This window comes from Vicugna pacos, chromosome 3 (assembly GCF_048564905.1).
Source record: "Vicugna pacos chromosome 3, VicPac4, whole genome shotgun sequence".
NCBI classification, from domain to species: Eukaryota; Metazoa; Chordata; class Mammalia; order Artiodactyla; family Camelidae; genus Vicugna; species Vicugna pacos.
In genome coordinates, this window is record NC_132989.1 from 116194114 (window position 1) to 116219480 (window position 25367).

The following is a 25367-nucleotide window of genomic DNA, read 5'->3' on the forward strand; positions in this document are numbered from 1 at the left end:
TCAAAGCTAGCAGCCCCCCAATTTCTGAGGGGCCGAGGCCGCTGCCTCACGCAGCAGGCTGCTGGCTGCCCACTCAGGGTGCCCGGAGCCAACGAGCACCCTCTCCTGCAGCTCCAGGCACCAGCGAGCCCTGGCGGAAGCCCCGGGGAGGCCTCCTCAGAGGGATTCTCACGGCCCTCCGCCCTCCCGCCCGCAGCCCTGCAGCACTGACCTAGGAGACAGGCGGCCGTGTGGCGCGGGGTGGGGGCTGCACCCCGTGGGGTCGGGGCGTCATCACCCCGGTACTTTCCCTCTTTGCAGCCAAACCCAATCCTGACACAGTAACCGAAAAACCATGAGTTTAGATTCCTGCCTTGTTCTACATTTGAAGACATAATACAGATGCAGAGCTAAAACTTTAAATGAAAAAGTCAAACAGAAGAAAAAAAGAGCAAGGGGCACCATCAGCCATCCTGGACTCGATGGGAGCCTTTCCAGACTCCAACACAAAAACATCACAACGCGAAGACTGAGAGTCAAATAATTACAAAGAAATTCTATCAAAAAACACACGGAGTGTAAACAAATTAAAAATGTCAAGTGCACAGGCAGAAACAACAGGATTTGTTCAGAAAGACCAGGCCTCTCACGGACTGAGCCTCACACTCTGGGGTGAGCTGCCAGCGTATCTCAAGGCTGAAGGAAAGTGTCCCTCCCTGAGTCCGCACGCCGCACCCCGCACCCGGACGGCCGGGCTCTGAGCCACTGACACACACCAGGGACCGCCAGGTGGGTTCGCTGCACTGCAGGGTCAGGTCAGGAGGAGACGCCGTCTGTCCACGGAGGAGACCGAGGGTGGTGGGGGTGTGGACGAGGGATGGCCTCGCCCCACTTCTGCACGAACGTAGCCACAGGTGCACAAAACTCACGAGAGGGTCTGAAGGCCACGTGCCAGGGCCCGCAGGCCGCCTGCACCGGGCGGCGGTGGGCGACGCGCCGCCTCCTGCTCTCCAGACCGGCGTGCTGCTGGAATTCGCGTTTTACAGGAATGTACTCATCGTATGTACAGGTTAAAAAGTGAAAAGGGGAAAGGGTGGTACAGTTAAGGAGGTACACTTGACAATGTTCATTACACCACTGATTATATTTAACATCTGGAAACAACAAAACATTAAACAAAGAAAGTCAACTGTATTTCTAGGCGACAAGATTATTTGTGATCTTTACATTCTTACATTCTTTTTGTTTGTGTTCATTATCTAGTTTTAACAGTGATTTATTGATTCTTTAAAAAAAAAAAAAAAAGAACATCAAGCCAGTCAGGCTTCTAAAGCCCTGATACCATATTCTACTCCGCTGCTAAAAAGCAGTGAGGTCACCGAGTCCAGTCAGTTTCCCTGGTGCCAGGCCCTAAGGTCGCACCCGGGTAGGGACACAGGTTAAGATGCTGCTGTGGGGAAGCAGGGAGGGGACCCCCATGCTCCCAGCACAGCCCCACTGACAGAACCCCTGTGATGATGGGAGGTTCTAGAAGTGGCTACTGAGCACCTGAAATGTGGCTGATGCAACTGAGGATGAGTGGTAGTTTTACTTAATTCAATCTAAACAGCCACGTGAGGCTGGTGGCTGCTGTCTCAGCAAAGTTCCGGCTGCGGCTTCCTTTCCTCCACCCCAGATAGCCGAGCAACGTTAAACTCAACAGAGTGGGTGCAGGCAGCCTCCTCTCCTGCATCCTCACTCCTCCCATCCTTGGAGACACCAGAGTCTAGGAAATGAGGGGCGGCTTCCCTAGAGCTCAGAGGCCTCCTCACCTGGGGGCCTGGAGAGAGGGCACACCTTCTCCATCACACACCTTCCAACAGGAGACCGAGTGATAAAAACACACCTTGCTCCTGAGGCTCTCCAGTATTCTCTAAAATAAACATTTAGAACCTTAGGGCTAAATGTGGACAAATAAGAGCCACGTCTATCAAAACTAAGCATTACAGTTCTTATTATAATTTAAACACAGACTCACTGCTACATTTACAAAACTAGGATATGATAGCTTAACAAGATGTTAGTAACAATGGTGCCTGATTAGAGCATTTTCCAAAGCAACGTGAAATGTAACTGTGGAACCGAGCGAAGACTATTCTTCCATCATCACTAAAATATACTGTTTCCCTTAATGTTTCAACATGTCTAAAATTGGGATGCATCTTTCAATTGATGGCTGAGCACCAAACCAATTCAAAATTAGGCATTTTTCTTCCTTCCTGGTACATTGCATAACAGTGTGTCCCCTTAGTTCAACTGATCTATAGGAACCTGTCTATGTGAAGTTTGTATTTCTGACCCACAACAAAGACGATTTCAGATGGGTCGAGTTTTTGCACGTAATGGCACCTCAGATTCAAAAAATACAGGAATTAGAAGTTGACCACAAGGCACCCTGAGGAGAGCAAGAGTGACAAGGAGCACCCACTGGGGTGGGAGGCCTGCACTGTCACTTTGCAGCCATGAGGCCGAAAATGAACTCCAGAAACCTCTGAACAGCGCAGACCTCCTCCTAAGCTGAGGCCCTGTGTCCACACCAGGCGGGGCCTCAAGGGATGATGTTTGCAGGGAGCAGAGCTCTGGCCTTGTGTGGTGGCGGCTTTAGCCTCTTCTTAAGGAGTGTCACCCACTGGGGCGTGGTGGGAAAGCCAGTTTGGTTTGCTGCCATGTGTACAAAAGGAACCCTGCAGGCAGCGGGAGGTAGGACACAGCACACCTGATGCCTGTCTCCGAGGAGTGGAATTCTGAGACACTAGCCGTGGCTGCTGGCCCATATGGGTAACTCGGATATTTAATCTGGAAGAATCTCAAACTGACACAACACAACGGAGAGAGCCCTGCACTGACGCACTTTTGGTTATTTTAAGAGAGAGAGAAATGGTAAGACTAGAATTTTCAGTGAATTTTAGTTTTAATCATGAAACTTCTGGAGAACAAACGTCTGAAGCATGATTAAGTAGTGCACTTTTAATCTAAGTATGAAAAATAAAGTTCACGAAAAATGAGAAGAGACATTTCTAATTTACGATCGCTCTCTTGTAAGAGTCCAAACCCACTTAAAAGGTAATGACCGACTTCTCAATTGTCAGCACTTTTCCCAAGTTAACGTCTGCTTTTAGTACCAAGTATCAAGATCAGCCATGCTTAGTGTCTGTCTTGGTATCTGGTATGTGGTGGCTGTAAATACTTATGAAATCCAACTCAGCTTTTTTAAAGAGAGAAAGACAGATTATTAAATTAGAGAACCAAACTCTGCAACTTCATAGCTAATAAAGCTATTCATGAAAACAGATGACCCATTTCAGGAGGACGGCTTTTGTCTTTAGAAGCTGAGCTGGCAGGGTGGCATGGTTCCCAACTCTGTCAGAATCTGAACCGAAGCCAGGCAGGGCTGGCTGGTTCTGAAGGGGGTGCCCCGGGGAAGCAGCCCTGCCTCCATTACCCTGCCTCCTGGACCTGGGAGCCTCAGTGTCCAGCCCCAGGCAAAGCCGGCTCCTTCTCCCATTCCCAGCCCAGCACAATTTGCAAGTTGTCCAATGGTGACATCTTTGTACTCAAATGAGGAAGACAGGCAGATGCGCTGCAGGAGGTAACAGACACACAAAAAAAACAAGGGACCAGAAGCGAGGACAATGAGATGTATTTAAATAAAACCGTGTGGACAGAAAAGGGGCAAAGAGAACAGGACGAGCAGTTGATGCTGGTCTCCGAGGGGGAAGCAGAGGGATGCCTGTTGCCCTACATTTAAAATCCCCACAGCTTTTTCTAAGGAGGGAGCAATGGTCAGAGGGCAGATTTCATTCCTTTTTCTTAAGGGAAAAGAAAAACCAGATGAATGAGCATAACCTCCTCCGATTCGGTTACAAAAAGCATCAGCACCCAAACCCATAAATAAGCGCTGTGCTCTACAGTGTTAACACATCCGACTTTCCCAACCACTGTCCCCACGGTCCTTGACCCCAGGGTCCTACCCTTCTGCTGACCAGGGGTTACCTTTACCTTTCACACTTGCATGACCTTGGTCAACTCCAAATGCTTGTGCAAACACACCAGAAACTGTCTTCAACTATTAATTTACTCTTACTCTCTCCCTCTCCCCCTCCCTCCAACTCTTCATAAAACCTTCAAAAGCCTTAAAAAAGTCAGTGGTTTCTCAGAAACTGGAGCTCCCTGCCCTCAGCCCACAATGTTCACTGTCCGCATTTTTGCCAAAAACAATGGCTTGGTGAAAGTATTTGGAGTTAACTCCTAGAGTCCTAGAGCTGATCTCCATGCACGCTTTGATGCCCCACAGCAAGATGGTGGAGACGGTGGATTCAGACCCCACTCTGCCACACAGGCTGGGTCCAAGTTGGCATCTGCATCCCCACCGCCACAAGAACGGGCTGCTGAGTGCTGACCCATGCAGACAGCCGAGGAAACGACTGAATCGCTTGTTTTGGGGGTGTTTTTAAAACAGCTGTTTACTGACACAGTTAGTGAGCTAATTGTAAGTCATTTTTATTTATTTTTATTACGAGCCAATTAATATCTGTATCAACTCTTTAGAAAACCCTGAATCAAATCTTCAAAGGTTAATTGCTTTTAATCTAAGTTCAAAAGCATAAGGAAACTAATTGAAACTGCACAGTAGAAAGCCTGTGGTTTCCAAGGTGTCCCCTCTTGTTGCTGATGCTCCCATCTGCCCCCCTTCAGGCCCTGCACCTCAGCCTCTGTCCCTTCCTGCAGACCTACCTGTGTACCTGTCCCTTCTCTAGAGCGGCTCTGAAGAAAGCTGTGTGGGGCTCTGAAATGTTCATGGAAGCATGAGACCCTGGGAGAAGCTGCTGCAAAGGGAAGAGCCTGAGAGCTGAGTGACAGGAGGCATGGGAGCTGGGCGGGGCTTGTGATCACGTGATTTGGATCATCCTGGGGCAGGCCCCCCTACTCCCAGGATAGGCCAAGACCAGCCCAGGGTTAAAAGAACTCAGACCAACAAAAAAGCCAGGACAGAGGGCTCTGCAGCTGAAGAATCTTCAACAGGGTAACTCTGACCCACGCAAATTCAGCTCCCAGCAAAAGCAAGCTTTCTCTCCCCTCCAGTCCTAGACCCTTCCTGGGATCAGTCACACAGTGCAGGCAGATGTCCAAGAGCCTAAACGGATGGCATGCAGAGGTGCCCCTGTGTGTCAGGGGAAATGACACTCTTCCACCCTGGCAGACCAAACCCAAGCCCACTACCAACGCCAAGCAAAGGCCCTGGGGTCACATGGAGGCCCGAGAACCACAACAATCTTCTCTTTCAGGAAAGAAAGCAAGTGGTCAGATACCAGAAGCTTACAATTAAGCCATGGCAAAGATATTTAATTTAATGCATTTCTTCTAAATCCACTGCAGAAGACAGGGCATGCTGATATGGCTTCTCTAGAGAAAACTCTGGTGAAGCAGCTGGGAGCTTCCCGCAGGTTAGGATGAAGCCAACCCCAGCATTTCAGAAACTGACCGAACAGGTATTCAGGTGGTTAGAACTACGCAGAACTATTCCCATGCCATTTTGCGTTACAGTCCTGAGAACCACCCCATGCCACATGTACCAGCTAAAGCAACCTAGCAGGAGGCGCCCCACTCCCTTAGCAAGGTCTCAACCCATCACCGGGCAAAAATGCCAGTGAGCCTCAGTCTCCTAACACTGGTGTCCTAAGGAACCCAAAACACAACGTGGGACACCGCACCCTGGAGAAGCTGACAGTCGGGAGGGCTGCTGGGGCAAGGAGTGGCCGGAGGCACCCGGCCCAAGCCAGGTGGACTGCCTTGGGCCACCCGGCCTCGTGGGGCAGCGACAGCACAGACCAGGGTGCTCAGAGGGACCTGCGCGGCCAAGTCTGAAAGCAGGGTCCCCAGGCTCTGCTCTCCAGCCCCAGGAGCTCGATCATTTTGAGATGAAAACAGCTGTATCTTCGCTACCTCTTCAGAGGCCCCTACACTCGATGTGAAGGTGAGCTGGATAACCTTCCGGGAAGCAGTCGTGGTGAGAGTCTGGACGACGAGCCCCGGGAAGCTCCACGACACCCACATTCCAGCCTGTTCGTCAGTCTCCCGACTAGTCTCTGCAGCAAGTCCGCTGCCTCCACTTGACAGACAGCTCCTCACGAGACAGGTGGTAGATGGCCCCAGGTCACGCCACCGGGGCTCATTCCAGAGTTGCCGCAGCTCTCAGAGTTGACGTTCAGTCACAGAACTGAGAAGTCACACCCAGGAAGTGACCCAACACGTGTGCAGAAATCTTTATAAAAACTGAAAAGCTGTGAATCTCTCTCTAGTTATTCAGGAAATAACATACATCAATACCATCTTTAAAAACTGTTTAAGAGCTTTTTAAGGCAGGGAGAATCACTTATCTGGAGATAGATTTAAACAAACAAAAATGACACATGTGACGTCTTTAAAGCTGCATTAAAAACAACACAGACAGCAGAGGCGCAGCAGAGGGACGACCCTGTGAAGGGCAGCAGGAGGGTGGCCGTCCGCGCGCTGAGGAGGGGCCTCAGAAGAAAGCAGCCCTGCAGACAAGCGCGTGGGCTTCCAGCCTCCAGAACCGTGAGAAAATAAACACCTGTCACTTAAAAAAATAATAATAACAGATAGAAACATGCTTAACAACAGGAAGATTATGGGTAGTTTCTTTTCTGTTATTTCCCAAGTTTTTTCAGTAAGTACATTATTGCTCTTATAATCATGTCCCAAAAAAGTGGCTTCATTTCAGCTTTACTGGCACTGACTTTACTGCCAAGGTCAAAGGGCAGATATCGCTGTGCTTAAGTCTTACGACTCCAGTCACCTTAGGTCTTTACATTCAGGCCAAACTCAAGTGGGCTTTCCCTTCTGGCTTGGCCTGTGCCTGGCATCCTGGGGTCCAGGGAACTACTCCTGTGACTCTGCTCAGTTCCAAGGTCGAGCAAGGCTTAAAGGCCTCTCCAGCTCCAAAGTTCTGGTTCTACTGCCACCCCAAGTCACTGGTTTAGCATATATCCCCTCAAAAGACAGGGCTCCTAAAAAAGCTACCACACAATTCCAGGAGAACCTCCACAGATGTGGATGATTGAACCTAGGGGCGACCTGCGAGGAAGGGGGTGTTCAAGTACCCCCACTCTCTCCAGACGGACCACACTAGGTCCAGCTAACAGGCCTTCTCCACTGTCCCAGCTCCCACCAAAGCCACTGCTGCCAGAGGGCTGTGTTGAGGAGTCTGAGACTATACTCAGACTTAAAAAGAAACTGTTAACATTAATTACTGACACTGTCATACCACCATTCTCATTATGACAGTAAGGAGCTGACGTGTACCACTGCCGGCCCTGCCCAGCCACCGCATGATGCGCTTCCCTGAGTACGATCCTGGTAACCACCATCACCTCCCTGTTCCACAGATGCCTGGGAGGTTACACAGCCAGCTAGAGCCTCCCGTCTGGCGTGAAACTCCCTGGCATGGACCACTACAGTGTGTCTCTGCTCACACTCAAAGCACTCCCGGGAGCCTCGACTTCCCATCCCTGCCCCTCTCCGTTTGCTGCCTGCTGACCTCTGGGACCTCAGCGCCACCTCCACCGCCTTAGGTGCTCCTTGCCTGGCCTTGGCCATTCAGTAGCAACATTAGACATGCACAGCTTCTCCCTAGAGACGCTGTCCTGGTGGGACAAGTTGTCCTAGAGACCCTCAGGGCAGGAAAGCCCACGTAATGCACCTGACCGAGGACGTGCCAATCACCTTCCACGTCACCAAATGGGAAAAGCACTCAGTGACCCCGTGTCTAGTTCCGTGGGCACATGACCACAGCGGGTACTCATCACCCACCGGGTACCAGTGTGCTGTGGCCACCTGAGAGCCAGGTCTACCCCACACGCCAGGGCGTCAGCCTATATGGGTGGGGAGTCTACTGTAACCAAAGCACACTTAACTTCCTTGTAGCCAATATGCGCACATCTATCAAAGCAAAGTTTGATTTGTAACATCTGAAGAATAAAAACCAATGTAACTTTTAATTATCAAATGTTTACTTCTCATTCAATCAGCAGGAATGTCTCCGTCCAGTTTAAAGGAAGAAATAACTCAGTTGTATGGATGTTGCTCGGCATGAACCAGACACGTCCAGCCCCTCCAGTCTCAGGAGGGAGAGGGGCTCCGGGATCTGGCTCCAGGAGGTAGGAAATTCCCAGGGCCCCACCAAGGTGACCAAAAAAAAAAAAAAAACCTAAGATAAAGGAAAATACAACAGTGCTGGAAAAGTACCAAAAATACACAGGGAGGGAAGGAGGAAGGGCAACGCATAGAATTTAATGGACCCAAAGGTTTAAGTCTATATATTGAAGCAGAGAAAGCAGATTCGAGTCATCATTCTGCAGTGACTCACCGCCAACCAACGGCGCAGCAGGCAAGGCTCTGGCCTGGGCTAGACTGAGCAAGACGAAGTAAGTCAGCCCTTCATGCTGGCTGAGTTGGGTTGGGGGGCATGGAGAAAGCAGTAAAGTGAAACACGAGACTAAACCCAATGTAGAGCACACACTGCAGAGATTCCAAATGGTGGCCAGGACCATCTTCATGGTGACTTTGTGTTGGGTGGCTGGGAATGGCCTCCCAAGAGCTGCTACTAGAGCCAAGACAGAGGGGCAAGAAGGAACCAGATGTGCAAAGATCGGGAGACGACCCTGGAGACTGGAGGAACTGAGAGCAAGCCAGCATGGCCTGGAGAACAGGGGGAGCTCGAGTCTGTGACATCAGCAGTGAGGGTCGTCTGTCCTCTGTTGGGCCGACTTTAGAGCAAATGATCACCAGGCTTTTGAGGAAACCCAATGGCATTAAAGGACTGGATCAGAAGAGCTGAGCCTTGAGCAGGCTGAACTAACTCCAGGTCCCCACAAAAGGCCCACTGACTCACCCTCAGAGTCTCTCCACCCGGAGGACCAGCAGGTCCCAGACGGGTCAGCCAAAGACACAACGTGCCCTCTCCACCTGCAGCCTGGGCTGAAAGGGAAAGCTCCCAGGAGGTGGCTCGGTCAGAGCACACCCACAGCATCAGCAGAGACGGCCGGGAGGTCTGCCGGGCAGGGACGACCACCCTGGGAACAAGTCACAGCAGAAAAAAGAGGCGAGCCCAGTTCACAATGAAGACAACCGCCCCAGGACAGGAGGAGACACAGGCTGGGATGAGGAAAACCCACTACAGTGCCCTGTGCCACAGAAAACCCTGGGAAGAACATGCCAGTAAACACGGGGCTAGGAGAGGGTGGGGAGCAGCAGGCGGGGACAGGGAAGCCTGAGAAAGGCCCTTTACAGAAGATGGACAGAGAGGAAAATGAGGGTGAGTCACGCCATCCAAGTGGAGAAGGTGGAAGACTCCCACCAGCAGGAAGATGAATCAGGGACAACTCAAAGAACTGACAGAAGACCAGCCCCAAAGACAAGGCAGAGCCCGGTCTGCGGGCCGAAAGGGGGCTGCGGTCCAGGAAGACCCGACGCAGGGCTGACACAGACGCGGCAGGAAGGACCTGACTCATCCAAAGGCAGAGACGACGGGGAGCAGACCGAGGCTCCGCAGCGGACACCTGCGAGTCCGGCGCAAGGCAGGCTGCGGGGACCGGCCCCAGCCAGCGCTCCTTTAAGGACCTGACTGCTCAGCACACGCAGCCAAGAGACGGGGCGCTGCTCGGCCGTGCAGGCCTGCTGGGTGCGCCTGAGGGCCGCCTGCACCCCGGGGACCTGCGACCTGCAGCCCGGAGCCAGAGGAGCACCACCTGCCCGGCGTGAGGGGGCAAAGCCGCCCCTGCAAAGCACATGAAGGAAAAGGACGGTGCCACACCCTCTGCCGGGAAGATGTGCCCTCAGCGAAGTCCAGCAGAAACATGACCACGTTGAGCACGTGGAGAGCTGAAGGGCCCCGTGACAGCCCTGGAGGTGAGCACGAAGCCTGCAAACACAGAACCAGGATGAACCCACCGCAAACTGCGGAGTCCTGGGCTGAGGCGGGACCGCAAGGTGGTCAGAGTCGCCCGGCTGCTTTCAGTTACAAAACCTGGCGGGGCCATCAGCTGCTCTGGGCCCTCAGTTTCCTCATGTGAGACAAGAAGATGCTGATGGCGCCCCCACCGTCCCCACGTGGTGTCGTCAGGGGGTTCTAATGAATCCAGACAAAGGACTCAGAATGGGGCCTGCACTCAGTTAAGAGCACAGTAAGTGGTAGTGATTATAATTACAGGATGAAATACAGGGGCTTTACTCACGGTGACAAACCACACAACACACATCAGGAGGTGAGAGGACACCTCCTAACATAAACAGTGTTATAAAGGGCAATCTTAGGCGGCTTGGGCTGCTGAAACGGGACACCACAGACTGGACGCCTAGAATACATTTACTTCTCACAGTTCCGGAAGCTAGAAGTCCAAGATCAGGGTTCCGGCATGACTGGGTCACGGCCAGACCCTCTTCCTGGCTTGTAGTTAGTCTCCTGTGAATCTTCGAGAGGGACACAAACTCCTCAGACAGATTCATCACCCACTTTTTTCCATGAGATAACTTACAACAATACTTGAGAATTTCTCTTTACTTCACAAGCCATTCAACATATCCTCTTTTCTAGTTCAGTCATCATTTCAGAGATATACTTCAATTTTTTTAATCTGTTTGCCTAAATTCAGAAAAGATGCCAATAATAAAATACTCATGATTGCGCTGCACTAAGGCTCCCATCTCCGCCAATTCACCAAGTTCTTGTTTCTGGCTCTTAATTCAGGTGCACCAACTCCCTTCCCAGGGAGGCAGTGGGGAAGCACATGGGCTTTCTGACAAGTAGGCAGGCATTGAGGCTCCAGTCCTTCTAGTTTACAGTTGCACCGGAGGCAAAATGCTTCATATACCGACTGCATTAACTTCTCCTGAAACTGAGTTACTGTCAAGAAGCACTGGGAGAATGCAGATCTGCGCCGAAGGCACCGCCTGCCACTAAGGAGACCGCCAGTGGACTTGCTAGTCCTGCTTTCTGGTCTTTCAATTGTCTTCGAGAAACTCAGTCAACAGTTCATCAAATGCTCCATTTTTCATAAGCTGTGACTTCTAAGAATTATCCAGATGCTAGGAGTACTGCTGCCTCCACCACGACTTCCCCCCAGGCCGTCTGGAGTGTCTGGGAAAAGTGTGAACTTGGTCCCGATCCTCCCCAGTGCTCCCTCCCCCACCTTGTATGTCATCGGTCACAAGGCTGTCAAGTCAAAGTCCTCAGGGGAGGACCTAGGCCCTTCCTCCCCCAGTCTGCTCTTTCTCTTCAAGAAAGCAAAACAGCAAATGGCCCTCAAAGAGACACCAAACCATGTCAGGCCCGTGTCCTGGGGACGTCTTCTTCATTTACCTCTGTCTGCAATTCCCCAATGTCAGAGCTAGTCTGACATTTCCAAGTGCAGCATCTTTGGCCAGATCACATTAGCCTGTCCAGGCTTTGGTTTTGTCTGCAGGCCAGGCGTAATATTACCCATTTCACGGGCCTCCTCTGAGAACTGAGGGAGGAAACTCGGGCAGGGAGCCGAGGCCCACATCGTGGGCCCGAATGGCTGCTGCTAACCCAGGAGACTGCCCAGCAGGAAGAGACTGGATTCTGTCACCAGCCCCATGTGCAGACGGCCTGCTGGACCCAACGCCCCAGCCGTCAAGACTGCTCCGCGGTGTTCTCTGCTAGGAACCCATTTCACACTTTGTGTGTTCCTGAAACAGCAGCCCTTGGAAAAGGAGTTTACACTGGAAACTCAAAAACATAATTTCTAGAGCTTTCCAGGGGTAACTTGCTGAGTAACACAGCTTCTGCTGTTGTTTGATTTTGGATAAATGTGGGCAGCAGTTACTGAATCAAACACTATGTTTCGAAAGTTACTGCTGTTCAGAGCTGACCAAACACAAGAACATTTGAATCTGAACTAAAATTAAATACAACTGAAATCCAGGTCCTCAGTCGCATCAGTCTCATGGTAAGTGCTCAGGGGCCACGCATGGCTGGCGGCTACTGCACGGAACAGCACAGAGCCAGAATCCCTCCGTCCTCACGGCACGTGGACCAGACGGCACTGCTCTAGGCCTGACGTCCCCAGGCCCTGGCCTTCCATTTTCTGCACTGTATACAGAACGTGTGCTAGAAGCTGCAAAGAGCACAGAGTTAACATGACACCCACTCCCCGACCCTGTGCACAGAGCAAAACCAGAACCCCAAAGAGCTTTAGGCAAGTTACACAGGGCAGAGCCCGCACCGCTGATAAAATACAGCAGGAGAACCCCGAGAGCTGTGTGAAGACAAAAGTCTTGCTTAAAACCTAGAGAACACACGACTCAGGCATTGTTTAAGCCTTAAAAAGTAGAAACGTATGTCTTGGCTCAAAGGGAGAAAGAATTTCCAGAGCATCAGGTGTGTTTCCAGCCGTGCCCATCGCTTCTCTGAATTAGTCTCCAGCAGTCTCTCCAAGAGAAAAGTTTTGGCCTGAGAAAGTCGTCTGTGTCCAGCTGGCAATAAGAACTATTTAATTTTTGGTTTCGATTTCATCAGAGAAGAGAAAAGGAAAGGAGCAGCCTTTCTAACCCCACACACGGCAACTCATACGGGGTCCACATCTCCATACCCCCTGGGGGGTGGACACAGGCCCACTTCACAGGTCTGGAAACTGAGGCTCACAAGTCAGAATCCACAATGAAATCAGCCAAATCCAGAGCCGGGAACTAACCAAGCAAGCTCAAGGCCACGTACATGCCTCTAGATGCTGGGAAGCGGATTCAAGCGGTAAAAAGCAAAAAAACACAAATAATTTGACTCTTCATTTCCCTTTAACTCCTGCATCCCAGCCATTCCTTCACTTTTCCAGGATTCTGGAAATGTGAGGATCACCTGAAGTCTCTTCAGACATGGATATAAACCACCTACATCCCCATGTTATCCACTTAGGAAATTAATTCTGATCTTAAACCACAGAGAGCGCCTAAGTGCTAAATGTGTAAAACAGCTGATTTGGGAATTAAAAAGAGTACAAACCCACAATAAAAAGGCATGTTGCTGATAACCAAAGCCACTCCCTGCCAAAGGGAACCTCAGAGCTGCGAGGATGTGGAGAAGGAAAAGCTTCTGCCCGGAGGCGCCCAGGCCAGGGCGGGGTCCAGCCTCTGCCCCCTCCTCGCGGCCAGCAAAGGGAACACAGGCCTCCAAAGGCCAGGACAGGCGTGACCAGCTCACAGGACACTCTCCAATTACCAAGTTTTCTAACTTTTCACATTAGGTATTAATTTTTTTTAAAAAAAAAAGGCCAGTTAAAACTATATGGAGATGCCTTTCAAACAATGTTTAGAATTTTTCTGAACGTCTTCTGCTTTTACATTCTGTATTATACAAAACCGATTTAACCACACTCTTCAGGAAGGCAGGCAGATACACTGCAGTAGATTTTACTTTATTCTACATTTGAAAAACTTCAGAGTCGGCAATCAAATCTTTAGAAATTCTAAGACAAACAGCAAAAGGTATTTTTAGCATTTGGTTTATTTGAACGCTGTAGACTTGCCACACCTCCCCTGCTCCTCGAAGCTGGCAGATCCATCCTCTCTCTCTCTCTCTCTCTCTCTCTCTCACACTTACTCTCGCCCGCCAGTACCGGCTCGGCACTGGGAACACAGGCTAGGACGTGGCCCTGCCTTCCCCGAACAGACACCAGAGAGCAGTGATCCGTTCTTAAGAGCAGCAGTTTAACTGCACAGGCAGGGATGGGGCTCTGAAGCGGGGGTTCTGGGCAAGATGCCACTCCCATCAACCTGGGCTGAGGACAGCGGGGTGGGGCCTTTTGCAAAGCCAGGATGAACTGTTGTGTGCCCACATGTTTGGACTCCAGAAGCAACCTGGGTGAGTCACCAACCAGCCTCCCACAGCACAGAAACGGCACCTTCCCTAAGCAGGCCAAGGCAAGACCCCTCACGAACAGGACTATTAGACCACCGTAATCTTCATATACTCACTCACGTGCCTTTCATGGGAACTTTTCTCAGATGGCATGTTTTAAGAACAGCTCACATGAGAGAGGCACAGAAAGGCACTCATGGTCATGATCACTCTGGTCACCCTGAGTTCAATGGTGATGACACAGCCGGGGGACAGACAGAACCAGCTATCTGCAAGAGACATCGTGATGGGCTGGAGTCCAGTCAAAAGAAAGAAGTGTTGGGGGGAAAAACCCACAACCTCCTCAGTATCTGCTTCCCACAGCAGGGAAGTCTACCTACAGGAGGACACCTGCATGTGCGGCCAGCAGCCTCCAGAAGATTCCATACCCTGATCCCCAGAATCTGTGGCCACAATGAAATCATCGCCAGTCCTGAGGATCGTGCTGTATCACTGCGCGCCCTTAACGCAGCCAACCAGGCGCGCCTGACCCAACTACGCGAGCCCTTACGGCAGGCTTCCTCCAGCTGGCAGAGACAGAGAGGTTCAAAGCGCTGTTGCCGCTTTGAGGATGGAAGGTTCTCGAGCCAAGGGATGCAGGTGGCTTTAAGGAACTGAGAGAGGCCCCAGCTGGCTGCCAACAAGAAATCAGGGACCTCAATCCTAAAACCACGTGGAGCTGCATTATGCCAGTAACAAGAGCGTCCTCACAAGAGGACCCTGAGCTCCAGCAGAAAACACAGTGGCCAATGCCTGACTTTAGCCTGGTGGGTGCCTGAGCAGAGACCCCTGCCCCACCCCGACCTCCGACCCACAGAAACTGTGAGACAATCCATCAGTGCTGTCCTAAAGTCACTGAATCTGTAGACACTGGTGGCACAGCAGAGGCAAACTAGTGCAGCCGGGAGGCCTTAGAGTGAGACATTTAACTTGAAGTGCGAATCCCAGGCTGTCCGGGAGACGCCCCCGACCCCCTCGCTGGGAGGCCCACTCGCGGCGCGGGCATCTGCCCCGAGCACAAGACCAGCTGTCTGCCTGTCCTCAGGGGCCGCACTCACTCAGCCGCTTTCCAAGAGGGACCCTGACAAGCTGACCAGAGTCTTCCAGACGGGCCTCTCCACAGCCACTGGCCAGGGGCCGCTTCTGCCTGACACTGTGGCGATTTCCAGGTGGCAATCTCCCACGAACCTAGGTAGTATGACCCAGTCACTCCTCTCCCGTTAGCCTACGTTCTGGCTGTGTCATCAAAGTCAAGATCATAGGTTTCTGTTTGTTCTCTACAACCCTCTTTTACTCCACAACCAAAAAATCAAATCCTAAACCGTGATGACCTCACCAAGGCACAAAGTCTCAGTTTCAAGAAAACTGTTATCTCCCTTCCGTTTACATGAGTGCGTTTAAAATGGAACCAAAATTTCACATTAAATAGTGACCAAAAGAAGGCCTGAGATTTTACCTTGAGAAACAAATCTTAAAATTATGAAAAATTTTACTTTAAAACATTCCCTTAAAAATTGCTCTTAAAAGTATTAAATCACAACCCTATGTTACTCCTAAGCAGCAGCAAACGGCACGGCCTTGGCACTGCTTTTTGGTCGTGAGCTCACAGCGGCAGAGGGGCTGCTTTTACCCAGCCCTGACCTCCACACCAAAAGCATTAAGGAGGCCATTTTTTGCAAAAATCATTTGAGGGGCCCATTCTTTCAAAGCCCCCAGCATCTGCCAGCCTACTGAAAACTCTGACCCTCCACTTCCAGAGCCTGTCCTGTCCTCTCTTCCCCCTCCTCCTCCACGGCAGCCTCGTCCCCAAGTGTTGTCCTAACGTTTCCCGTCCTCCTTTACTGGTGACCAGGCATCACTTATCCCAACTTTGTCACAGCCAGCATCTTGCACCAGATTTTCAATTTCACCTTGTAGAGAGAGTGGCTGTGGTGCGACGGGCGGGAACTGCGATGCTACTATTAAGCGGGAGGAGTGGGAGTGGGAGCTGGTCACAGTCAGCGCAGCAGCAAATCCATGCACAGTGCAATCAGCTGTTTCCTCTACAAACCCACACCCCCGGGGTCTCTGAGGGTGCGCACTCGGGAAAGAAGGCCCGTGTGTGCCACCAACGCCTTCCAAGACAGATCTCACAATAACGTCTCCCAGACATCCCAGGATGTCACAGGGCGAGACTGGAACAAGACAAAGGCTACAAGAGTCATGACAGCCATGGCCTTCACCTGGGCCCCCAAGGACATGCCAGGAGGTCATTCATGCTAAGTCAGTTTGGAGCTGAGAGGGAGAGGAAGGAGCCTGAATCTTCTCCAGGCGCTGACTCTCAGGAGAAAGGAGGGAACCGGAACACATGTGGAGTCAGAAAGAACCCTGCGGGCGTGGCTGACCATTCCTACAAACGACATCTGTCCACTTCTCACAGATTTCAGACCAAGTGAATTTTGTTTGGAGAAACAGGTGTTAAAAAATGGAATGTCGTCAAGGGATCTGCAGAGAGAACACTGCATGTCACTCTGCACAGGCGGGCAGGCCTGAGAGGGCAAAGCCCAAACTGAAGCCTGGACAAGCCTGGTTCACAGGCGTCCACCAGGTGCTGGGTTCTTCCTCATTTGAGTACATTCTTCCAGGGACCTACCTGATCTACTACAGCACCAGAAAGGACGTGGCGGAGTATCTGAGGCCCACGTCCCTACCCTCACTTATGCAGGACTGTTCTTCGCCTTTAAACTGAGAAGAGTCCCAAAGGTGTTAGACTGACCAGGGCAGGGCGACAAGGGCCAGGAGGTGAGGGCAGGTCAAAGTGGCAGCAGCCAGAGGCTGGGAGGCACAGGCCCCTCGAGGCTGGGAGGCACAGGCCCCTCGAGCCTGTCCAGCCCCCCCCATCTCCAGGTCAGAAGCCTGGGCAGAGAGGACATCTCACACTGCCCACACCGCTCCCAAAACAAAAGCCTGAGAGTTCACCCCAAAAGTGGACTAAGAACTAGAGCCCACGGCAGCTCCCAAAGCAGCATGCAACCCTCTCCACTCCGAAGGTTCTTGCTCTAGTCTCAGTCCGCTTTCACCTGCTTTTCCTTCATCCTTCTCAAGGATGAAAGCAGGTTGGCCACCTCTCAAGGCAGCCACCAGGCAGTTTCCAAAGGCAGAAACCTCCCCAGGAAAGAAGAGCCAGGTGCCACCCCGGCTAGCCAGCAAAGGCTCAGCTGCGTTCAGCTGATGCCACTCAAACTCCTGCCACACTGGCAACCGCTTACCCCTCCTTGAGGGCTGAGATGCTGTCTCTCCAGAAACGCCTGTCCTGAGGCTGCATGGGCTGAGACACTGCTCATCAACAAGATCTGTTTCCGCAGGCTGCGCTAGGGGCTCTCGCACCTCGGTTCCCTCATCCTAAGCCACAAGTGGAGGACTTCCTGGTGGCCTTCCTCATCACTCTGGGTAACCTGCGCCCAGGAGCAAGCTCCAGGCAGAGCCAATTCTCCATACCAAAAGGTTAGTTCCCATAAGCCCAGCGGACCCCCTCTAAACCATCATTAGGCTCGCCTCCCTCCTCCAACCGTAGACAAGCTCACAGGCTCGACCACTGCTCGGGTTCACTGTTTCTCCCCTCTGCCCTTCCAAGTCGGCAGTCTGCTAGGATTCAGAGCAGTGAACCAAGCGGAGGGCACCTGCCCTTCCAGGCACATGGCAGCCAATCCCAGCAGACTCCTTCTTTAGGCAGAGATAGCAGAAAGTGGACAGCCCCAGGGATGTACTGGGGATGCGGTACATGCTACCCACAGAGGCAAGCCCGCAAAGAGACAAAAAGAGCAGTAACGTGAGTGTTAGTTACTGCAGTGGCCCCTACTTAGGTGGGCTGAAACACAGAACTGCTGGCTGCTTAAGAGTCCACTTCTTGGCCCTAAATCACAGGGCCTTGGAGCTGACTTCTAACAGGCTGGCAGGGAGTGGAGCAGTGAGACCCCAATAGAGAGGGAGAGCAGGTCCCCAGGTGGGGCCCAAGTGGCAGTGCCCTGGAGAAACACAGAGTGTCAAGCTTTGGCCTCTAAACTAAGGGGGATGAATGAGATGCCATCCCAGAGTCCCAAGGGTGTGGGAACTGACCAAACCTGCTGGCACAGGTGATCACCCCACTGGCAGGGCTGGGAAAGGTCCAAAGTGGGGCAAGAGTATGCGAAAGATGACCATCTTCGGGTTATGTGAGCAACCTCACTAGAGATGCCGACAGTCCCCGTGAGGGTGAGGAGGATGAGGTCCAGAAAGACTGAACAGGATCTGATGAAAAACTGGACACAGAAGCCAGAAGAGGGTGAGGGGAGTGAGACCCGCACACCTGGACAGTCAGTGATCCTGTGCACAGGGCCGGGGCATTCCCTGACCAGGGACAGGTTTCCCAGTCAGGGTCCTAAGGCTGCATGTCTCCCATGCCAACCCCTCCCCCAGATCCCAGACCAGCACCTGGCTTGTAGTGGGCTCATTTATTAAGAAAAGCCGCAGCCACATACATACTGAGTGCACTGAGATTTACTAGAAACTTACGGGCAAGGAAAGTTTCCAGATCCTGCACAATTCACACCAGAGCACCATGCTGCCACTGGCACGAGCTCCTAAAAGGAAGAAGTGGGGGTCCGGACGGTCTGGGCCCCAGGATGTGCTGCAAATGAGGACCACGTGTCCTCCTAGTTTCCTGGTGCCGAGACCCAAAGTGGATTCCAGTTACATGACAGCCTGGAAACCTACAGGCTGTCATGTAACTGGAATGACGCCAGACATCAAGACACTGCACCCCACCATCTCTCCTCAGAAAGTTCTACACGTAAGACCGAAGGGAGAGAGGGAAGGGGAAGCTGGGTTCCTATTTAGGGCTGAAATGCATACTCAGACTTCTGAAAATTTAAGAAAGTAACACTTCCAACCCACACCAGGTGAAACATGTTGCAGAACATGCAATATTACTGTGTATCATATACATTTTAAAGCAGTATCAATTTAAGCGTTTTACAGCATACTTCAAATGAGAATAAACAGACCCATCAGAGAAAAAGTTACTTTAAGAAATAATCCCAACACCTAGCAACTGTAGGATTTATAAGGCTCTAACGTTTTACAACCCTAACACCATGGAAAATCCTTAGGTGCCCTTTAAGTCAGCATGTAATTGTGCAAGAAAACTTTATAGTTTAAGTTCTAAAATACTGACATAAAACCTAGGTACCTATACCTTGTTTCCAGGTGCTCAGAAAAGCACAGGAAAGTAAAAAGGCTGGGTAAATAGCACTTACACCAGAGCAGCCTCACCTGGGGCTGCTCCAACCCCTACGTATCAATCTTTTTTTTTTTTAAACCAGTCCTTGCCGCCGGTAATTGCACTAACCCTAAACAGACTTTCTAACTCCCTCTAGGCTAATATGGAAATACCTTTAGACACTTTCTAGAGAATATGTGCTACAAACGTTTTTATTTTCTTCAAATGCTATTAGAATGTTAAAAAAAAAAGGAGCCTGAAGATCATGCTATGTTGATTTCAGCACAAAATTAAACCACAACAGGCAAGCTCTCTCTTGAAAAAGTCACTTCTAAATTAGCTGTCGGTTAAATTGTAACGCTACCAAAGTCCTACTCATCTTTTAAACGGATTATCTGGGAGGGAAAAAAATTACATTTAACCAGTATTTTACCTTCAACTTGATTCACGTTCCTAGCAATACTAAAACCCTCGGCAACTTAACACAAAACTCCACACCTATCTACCACACCTATCTCCACCCAACTTTAACAAAAGGTCCCTAACCTGTCGAGGAGAGAGGGTTGAGAGAAAGTATCTGATCTCCTTTCCAGTTTGAAGGGAAGATAAGAAAAACATCTGCACAAGTCGGATTCAGCAGCCCCTTTCTCAAACTGTTAGTTCTAGAATCTGGACACGTTACTCGTTTATAAAAAAAAAAAGCTTAAAGTTCAAATAAATAGAAATAAATTAAAAGCCTCATGGCAGAGTCGGACTTTGGCCTCCAACACCCAAACTCGAAAAAAAACGGGAGCCCGGATGGGGACTCCAAGCGCCCGCGGCGCTGCCCGGGGAGCCCCGAGGCCAATCGCGAAGCCCCGCCGGGCCCAGGTCCCCACGCAGGACGAGGGGCTTGGGGCCCCCGGCCGCCCCCTCCCCTCCCCAGATCCCCGCGCCGGGCCGCGCGCACTCACCCCTGGATGCCCGGGCTGTACGCGCGGCTCTTCCACGGCGTGCCGGGCCTCGGCGCCTGGGGCCCGGGGCCGCCCCCTCCGCTCAGCGCGGCCGCGCGGCTGCCGGACAGCAGGTAGTTGAGGCCGTAGGTGCTGGCCTTGTTCTCGCGTTTCCGGCGGCCGGGGTGGAACTGGTGCTGAGGCGGGGAGCCGGCGGGCGCGGGGCCCCGCGGCCCAGGGTGCCCGTTGACCGCGCCGGGGGCGCTCGGAGGGCCGTCTGCGAAATGGAAGAACGCGCCGCCGCGGCCGCCGCCCGCCCGGCCCAGCGAGGCGCTGCTCGAGGACGACGAGGAGCAGCCCGGGCTCTCGGTGCCCGACTCGGCGTTGGACGAGGACGACGACGACGACGACAGCGAGGGCGACTTGTGCAGGCGCCGGGCGCCCTCGGCCGCGGGCCCGAGCGCCGTCAGCAGCGCGGGGGGCAGCGCGGCAGGGCCGGGCGCGGGCGGTGGGGGCGACGCGGCGGGCAGCGCGGGCCCCGCCAGGCCGCCGCCACCCAGCCCGGCCGCCCCCGCCGCGGCCGCCGTGTCCAGCGCGGGCGAGTTGAGGCAGAAGTAGGACGCGAAGCCCGAGCCACCGCGGCCCACGCCCTGCGAGGTCTCCCAGATCTGCATCCACAGGGCATTGGCCGGCCCCTTCTGCTCGGGCTGGATCCAGGCCACGCGCGGATCCATCCACGCGCCGCCCCGCGGGCCCGCGCGCCCGCCCGCCCCGCCGCGGCCCCGCCCCCGCCGCGCCCCGAGCCCCGGCCGCGCCGCGCACGGACGGACGGACGGACGGGCCGCTGGCGGAAGGGCGGGCGGGCCTGCGCCGCGGCTCGGGCCGGCTCGCGGCGGCGGCTCCCGTCGGGGTCCCGGCTCGCGGCGGCCTGGCGGGGCCCGGGCAGGCCGCGGCGGGCTGCTCGGGCCTGTCGGGCTCCCTTCACGCGGCGCGGGGTGGGCGCGGGGGCCGCGGCGGCGGCGGCGTTCCACACGGGCCGGCGGGAGAGGCCATCGGAGGGGGCGGGCGGCCGGGCGGAGGGGGCGGGCCCAGGCGCCGCGCGGCCCGGGACCCGCGGGAGGGCCGCCGCCGTGCGCCGGGCCCTCAGTCACGCTCGCGCCGTTCGCTCCGTGCTCCTGCAGCGGCGGCGGCGGCGGCGAAAAGACACGCTCGGCGGCGACAGGGCGCGGGGGAAGGAGGGGGCGCCGCCGCCTCCGCTCCAATGAGGGGCGGGGAGGGAGCGGGGCGGGGGCGGGGGCGGGTGGAGAGGAAGCGCGGCCTCCCGTGCCGGGGCCGAGACGCCAGTGCGCACGCGCGGCCGATTTCAAATCCTCACTAGACACCGCCGCCTTGGTTACCGCGCCTGCGTACTGGGGTTCTCGGCGAGGGCGGGGGACACCGCGTCGGAAGGATACGCGACTGGGAGGGGCTGGAGCGGGACACCGGTGGCGGCGTGGGCCTTTCTAGACCAGACCCGGCTGCGGTGGGACAGGGAGAAGCCACGAGACGCCGCGCCGCCCTGGGTCCGGCTGCGTCCACCAGCCACACCTCCTACCGCGGCGCGCAGTAGAGGCGTGGAGACATGCGCGCTGGGGCCGGGTTGAGGGGAGGTACACCCGCCGCGCTGCGCATGCGCAGGGGCGCGAGGCCGGCGCCGCCGGTGGAAGTTTCCGTGCAAGTCGGCGGGGGCGCGCCCTCTGTCCGCAGACCGGCCAGCCCTATGTCAGGGCCGGGCCAGCCCCGCCGCGGCCCCGTCGCTGCTCCAGGGAAAGGACGAAAATGCCCCAAGCTCCCTCTGGTCCGTCCGGATCCTGCGAGCAGCTGGGTCACGCTGTGGCTGCTGGTGTCCGTGCCTGCCCACGTGCTCGCCGGCGTCCTGGGGGAGCAGGCCGCCTGGAGTTGGGACCCGGGGGGGGGGTGGCCTGGCAGAACCCTTTTCTGCCTGTCTCTTCACAGGCTTTTATGTGTTCTTTAAAAAATGATTTTCTATGCAGAAAATGAAGTTGAAGCTTACAGCTTAGCTTACTGGTGCGATTTCCCCAGGCACGCTTGGCAGTGCTCCCCATCAGAGAAACAGCCCGTGTGCTTGGGTGTGGGGCCGCGTGGCCTGGATTATTCAAGCTGGCACGGGGTCCGCAGGATTCATTAGTGAATTGCTCTGCTGTCTGCCCTCTGAGGTCCCTGTGTCCAGAGAATGCTCTGAGCAGGGTTTGTCAGTGGCACTGTTTGGAATGCAATGTTAACCACACATTCTGTGAAGTCCAAAGCAAATCTGTCTGTGCCATGGGAGCCTAGACTGCGTGCCGGACACTGCTGCCCCACCCGTCCTGGTCCGAGCCCCTGGAATGTTTCCCCGGGCCAGGCAAGAAGCCGAGCCAGGGCCCTGCTCCCACAGCGCCTGGGCGCCTTTCCATTTAAACATCGTAAAGGGGCGTGTTTTAAATGGTCTCTTCCTCATCTGTATCACAGATGAGTAGACACTGCTAAGTGCTTGGCATATCAAACATGGTACCGACATGAAGTCAGTGTATTGCATTCTAAGGTTTTTGGCTAAATGGTGTTACTTGGTAAAACTGAATATTTCAATTTAGACGTTTTTCAGTACCTGTATGTTGCACATGTGGAAATTTTGATCTAGGATTAGAACACGTCTAGCTAAATAAACTACAGAAAATCACACAGAAACAAGTCAAAAAGTCATTACTCCGGACCTCCTTTCTTCCAGTGACTCAGGCCAAAATTCCAGAAGTAATCCCAGGTTGCTCTCTCTCCATAACCAATGCATCCTCTTGGCTTCCACCTGCCAGAAACAGCCAAAACTCTATAGCCACCCCGTTGTTAACCACACCCCCCACTGACACCCCCTTCAAGCCACCAACATTTTTGGCCTATTTTAAACAGTGCCTTCTAGCTGATCCCCACATTCCATTCTTTCCACCTTTGACATTGTCTCCCCACAGCCACTTGAGTGATCTTTCAAAAAAAAGGAAAGTGTAGCTTTTTTTTTTTCTAATCAGATCATGCCACTCTTCTGCTCAGAACCCTCTGGTGGCTTGCTTTATCTCTCAGCCTTAGTATGACCTGCAAGTCCCTACATGGTCTGATCCCCTAACCTAGCCTGCTCCAGTCACTAGCACAGCAGGCACACCCCTACCTCAGGGCCTTTGTACTTGCTGTGCCAGCTGCCTGGGATGCTCTTCCCTGAGATGTCCCTCCTCACTCTCAGGTCTCAGGACTTCGAGCCGGCTCTGTTTAAACTACAAACCCAACCCTCAACACTCGCTACTTTATTTTGCTTAGCATTTATCTCCATCACTTTCCTAGGGACACATAACAAAATTCCACAAACAAGGTGGCTTAAAACAACAGAAATTCATTCTCTCGAGGTCCTGGAGGCTTAGCGTCTGAAATCAAGGTGTTGCCCGGGCCATGTTTTCTCTAAGGGCTCTAGGAGGGAGCCTTACTCTTCTGGGGTTGCCAGCGATTCCTGGTGTGCCTCGGCTTTTAGGTGCGTCGCTCCAATCTCCATCTGCATCACTGCTTAGAGTTCTCCCTGTGTCTGTCTCTTCTTCTAAGGACACCAATTCTATTGGTTGAGGGCTCATGCTGTTGATCTCTTAACTGCATCTGAGGAGACCCTATTCCCAAGTAAGGTTACAATGTACTGGTACCCAGGGTTAGGACTTGGACATATCTTTTGGGGGGACACAATTCAACCCACTATACCATCTAATGTAAATTTTATTTACCTTGTTTTTTCATCTGTGTCCCCTCACCCCATTAGAATGTAAGCGCCACAAGGAGAGGAATCTTTATCTGTCCTGTTCCCTCCTGTGGGCCAGCTCAGGGACCATGTTTGGCACATGATAGGTCCTCAGTGAACATCGGTGGGATGACCAGTGGGGGACTCACCAACCCACTGGGAATGAAAGCAGGCAGTCTCCTTACCTGGCTTCCAGGATCTGCTACACAGGTTGTCATTGTTTACTTGTTTCAACATTTTAAGTCATCCCTCCCAGCCCCTCACCATGGCCTCCTGCTCCGTCTTTGCTGTTTCCTCTGGTTCATCCCCCTTAGTTTGATTCATCAGTCATCACTCAACTTCTTGTAATTATATCTGAATTTTATTATTTATGGATTTGATCATAAATCTTTTTATGTAAATTAGAAGAGATGTATTTCTGTATGTAAATCAAGAAAACAATACAGCCTCTGAGATTCTGGGCAGGGGAGGTCTTTCTCTTTGCTCATCAATTTTCACAGATAAGCCAAGCATTTTCCCTTTTTGGCCAAAAGTTACTTTTTCTCTCTCCTGATATTAGAGGAGAGATAATAGTAGAGATTACATTATGATTGTAGTGATTTGTTCTCATGAACAAATGGTGTCCAAAGTGAGTTTCATGGACTACCAGTGCCAGAATCTGATATGCTGGTTAAAATGCAGGTATCTGGGGCTCATCCAAACTACTGAAACCTTCTTGAAGTGCAGCCCAGGAATCAATGTATCACATAAATTCCCTGGACAATTCTTAAGCACAGTAAAGTTTGGAAACTTCTGCCTAATCCAAACTTCCCAAACTCAGTTGCTCATAGGAGCTGAACAGGTGATATAAGTAACTGACAAAAGTCAGGGGGGTGTGTGTGTGTATTAGTCAGCTGCTGACAAGTAACAAACCACCCCCAAACTCAGTGGCTTAAAATAAGTGTTGTATTGCTCAAAAGTCTATGGATCAACTGAGTGGTTCTGCTGATTTGGGTCAGACACAGCTGAAATTGGCTTACAGATCACTTAGACGCTCCAGTCAACTAGAAGGTGTGCTGAAGCCTGGCTGGTCTAGGGTGGCCACACTCATATGACTGGCAGTTGGCTGGCTGGCAACTAGGACACCGGAGTTAACTGACCCGTGTGTTTCTCATTATCCATCAAGCTGGCCCCAGCTCATTCTCAGGGTGGCTGAACAGACTTCCAAGAAAGCAAGCAACTGGGGGAAAATGGGGTGGGGGTAGAGAGATAAATTGGGAGTTTGGGATTTGCAAATACACACTACTATATATAAAATAGATAGACAACAAGGTCCTACTGAATAGCCCAGGGAACTATATTCAATATCTTGTAATAACCTATAATGAAAAAGAATATGAAAAGGATTATATCTATGTATAACTGAGTCAGTATGCTGTATGTGAGAAATTAACATTGTAAATCCACTAT

At 52.6% G+C, this 25367-nt stretch overlaps 1 protein-coding gene across 2 annotated transcripts in view; it reads right to left on the reverse strand.

Moving 5' to 3' along the window:
* Nucleotides 1-20929, reverse strand: part of TENT4A (terminal nucleotidyltransferase 4A) — a 42338-nt gene extending 21409 nt beyond the window's left edge. The window contains exon 1 of one of the 2 annotated variants that reach the window (XM_072958877.1): nt 20138-20929. In XM_072958877.1, the coding sequence (XP_072814978.1) occupies nt 20138-20850 (713 nt within the window). In that variant the 5' untranslated portion in view covers nt 20851-20929. The remainder of the gene's footprint in view (nt 1-20137) is intronic. The other variant, XM_072958876.1, reaches the window with a different exon arrangement.
* Between the last annotated feature and the right edge of the window lie 4438 nt (nt 20930-25367).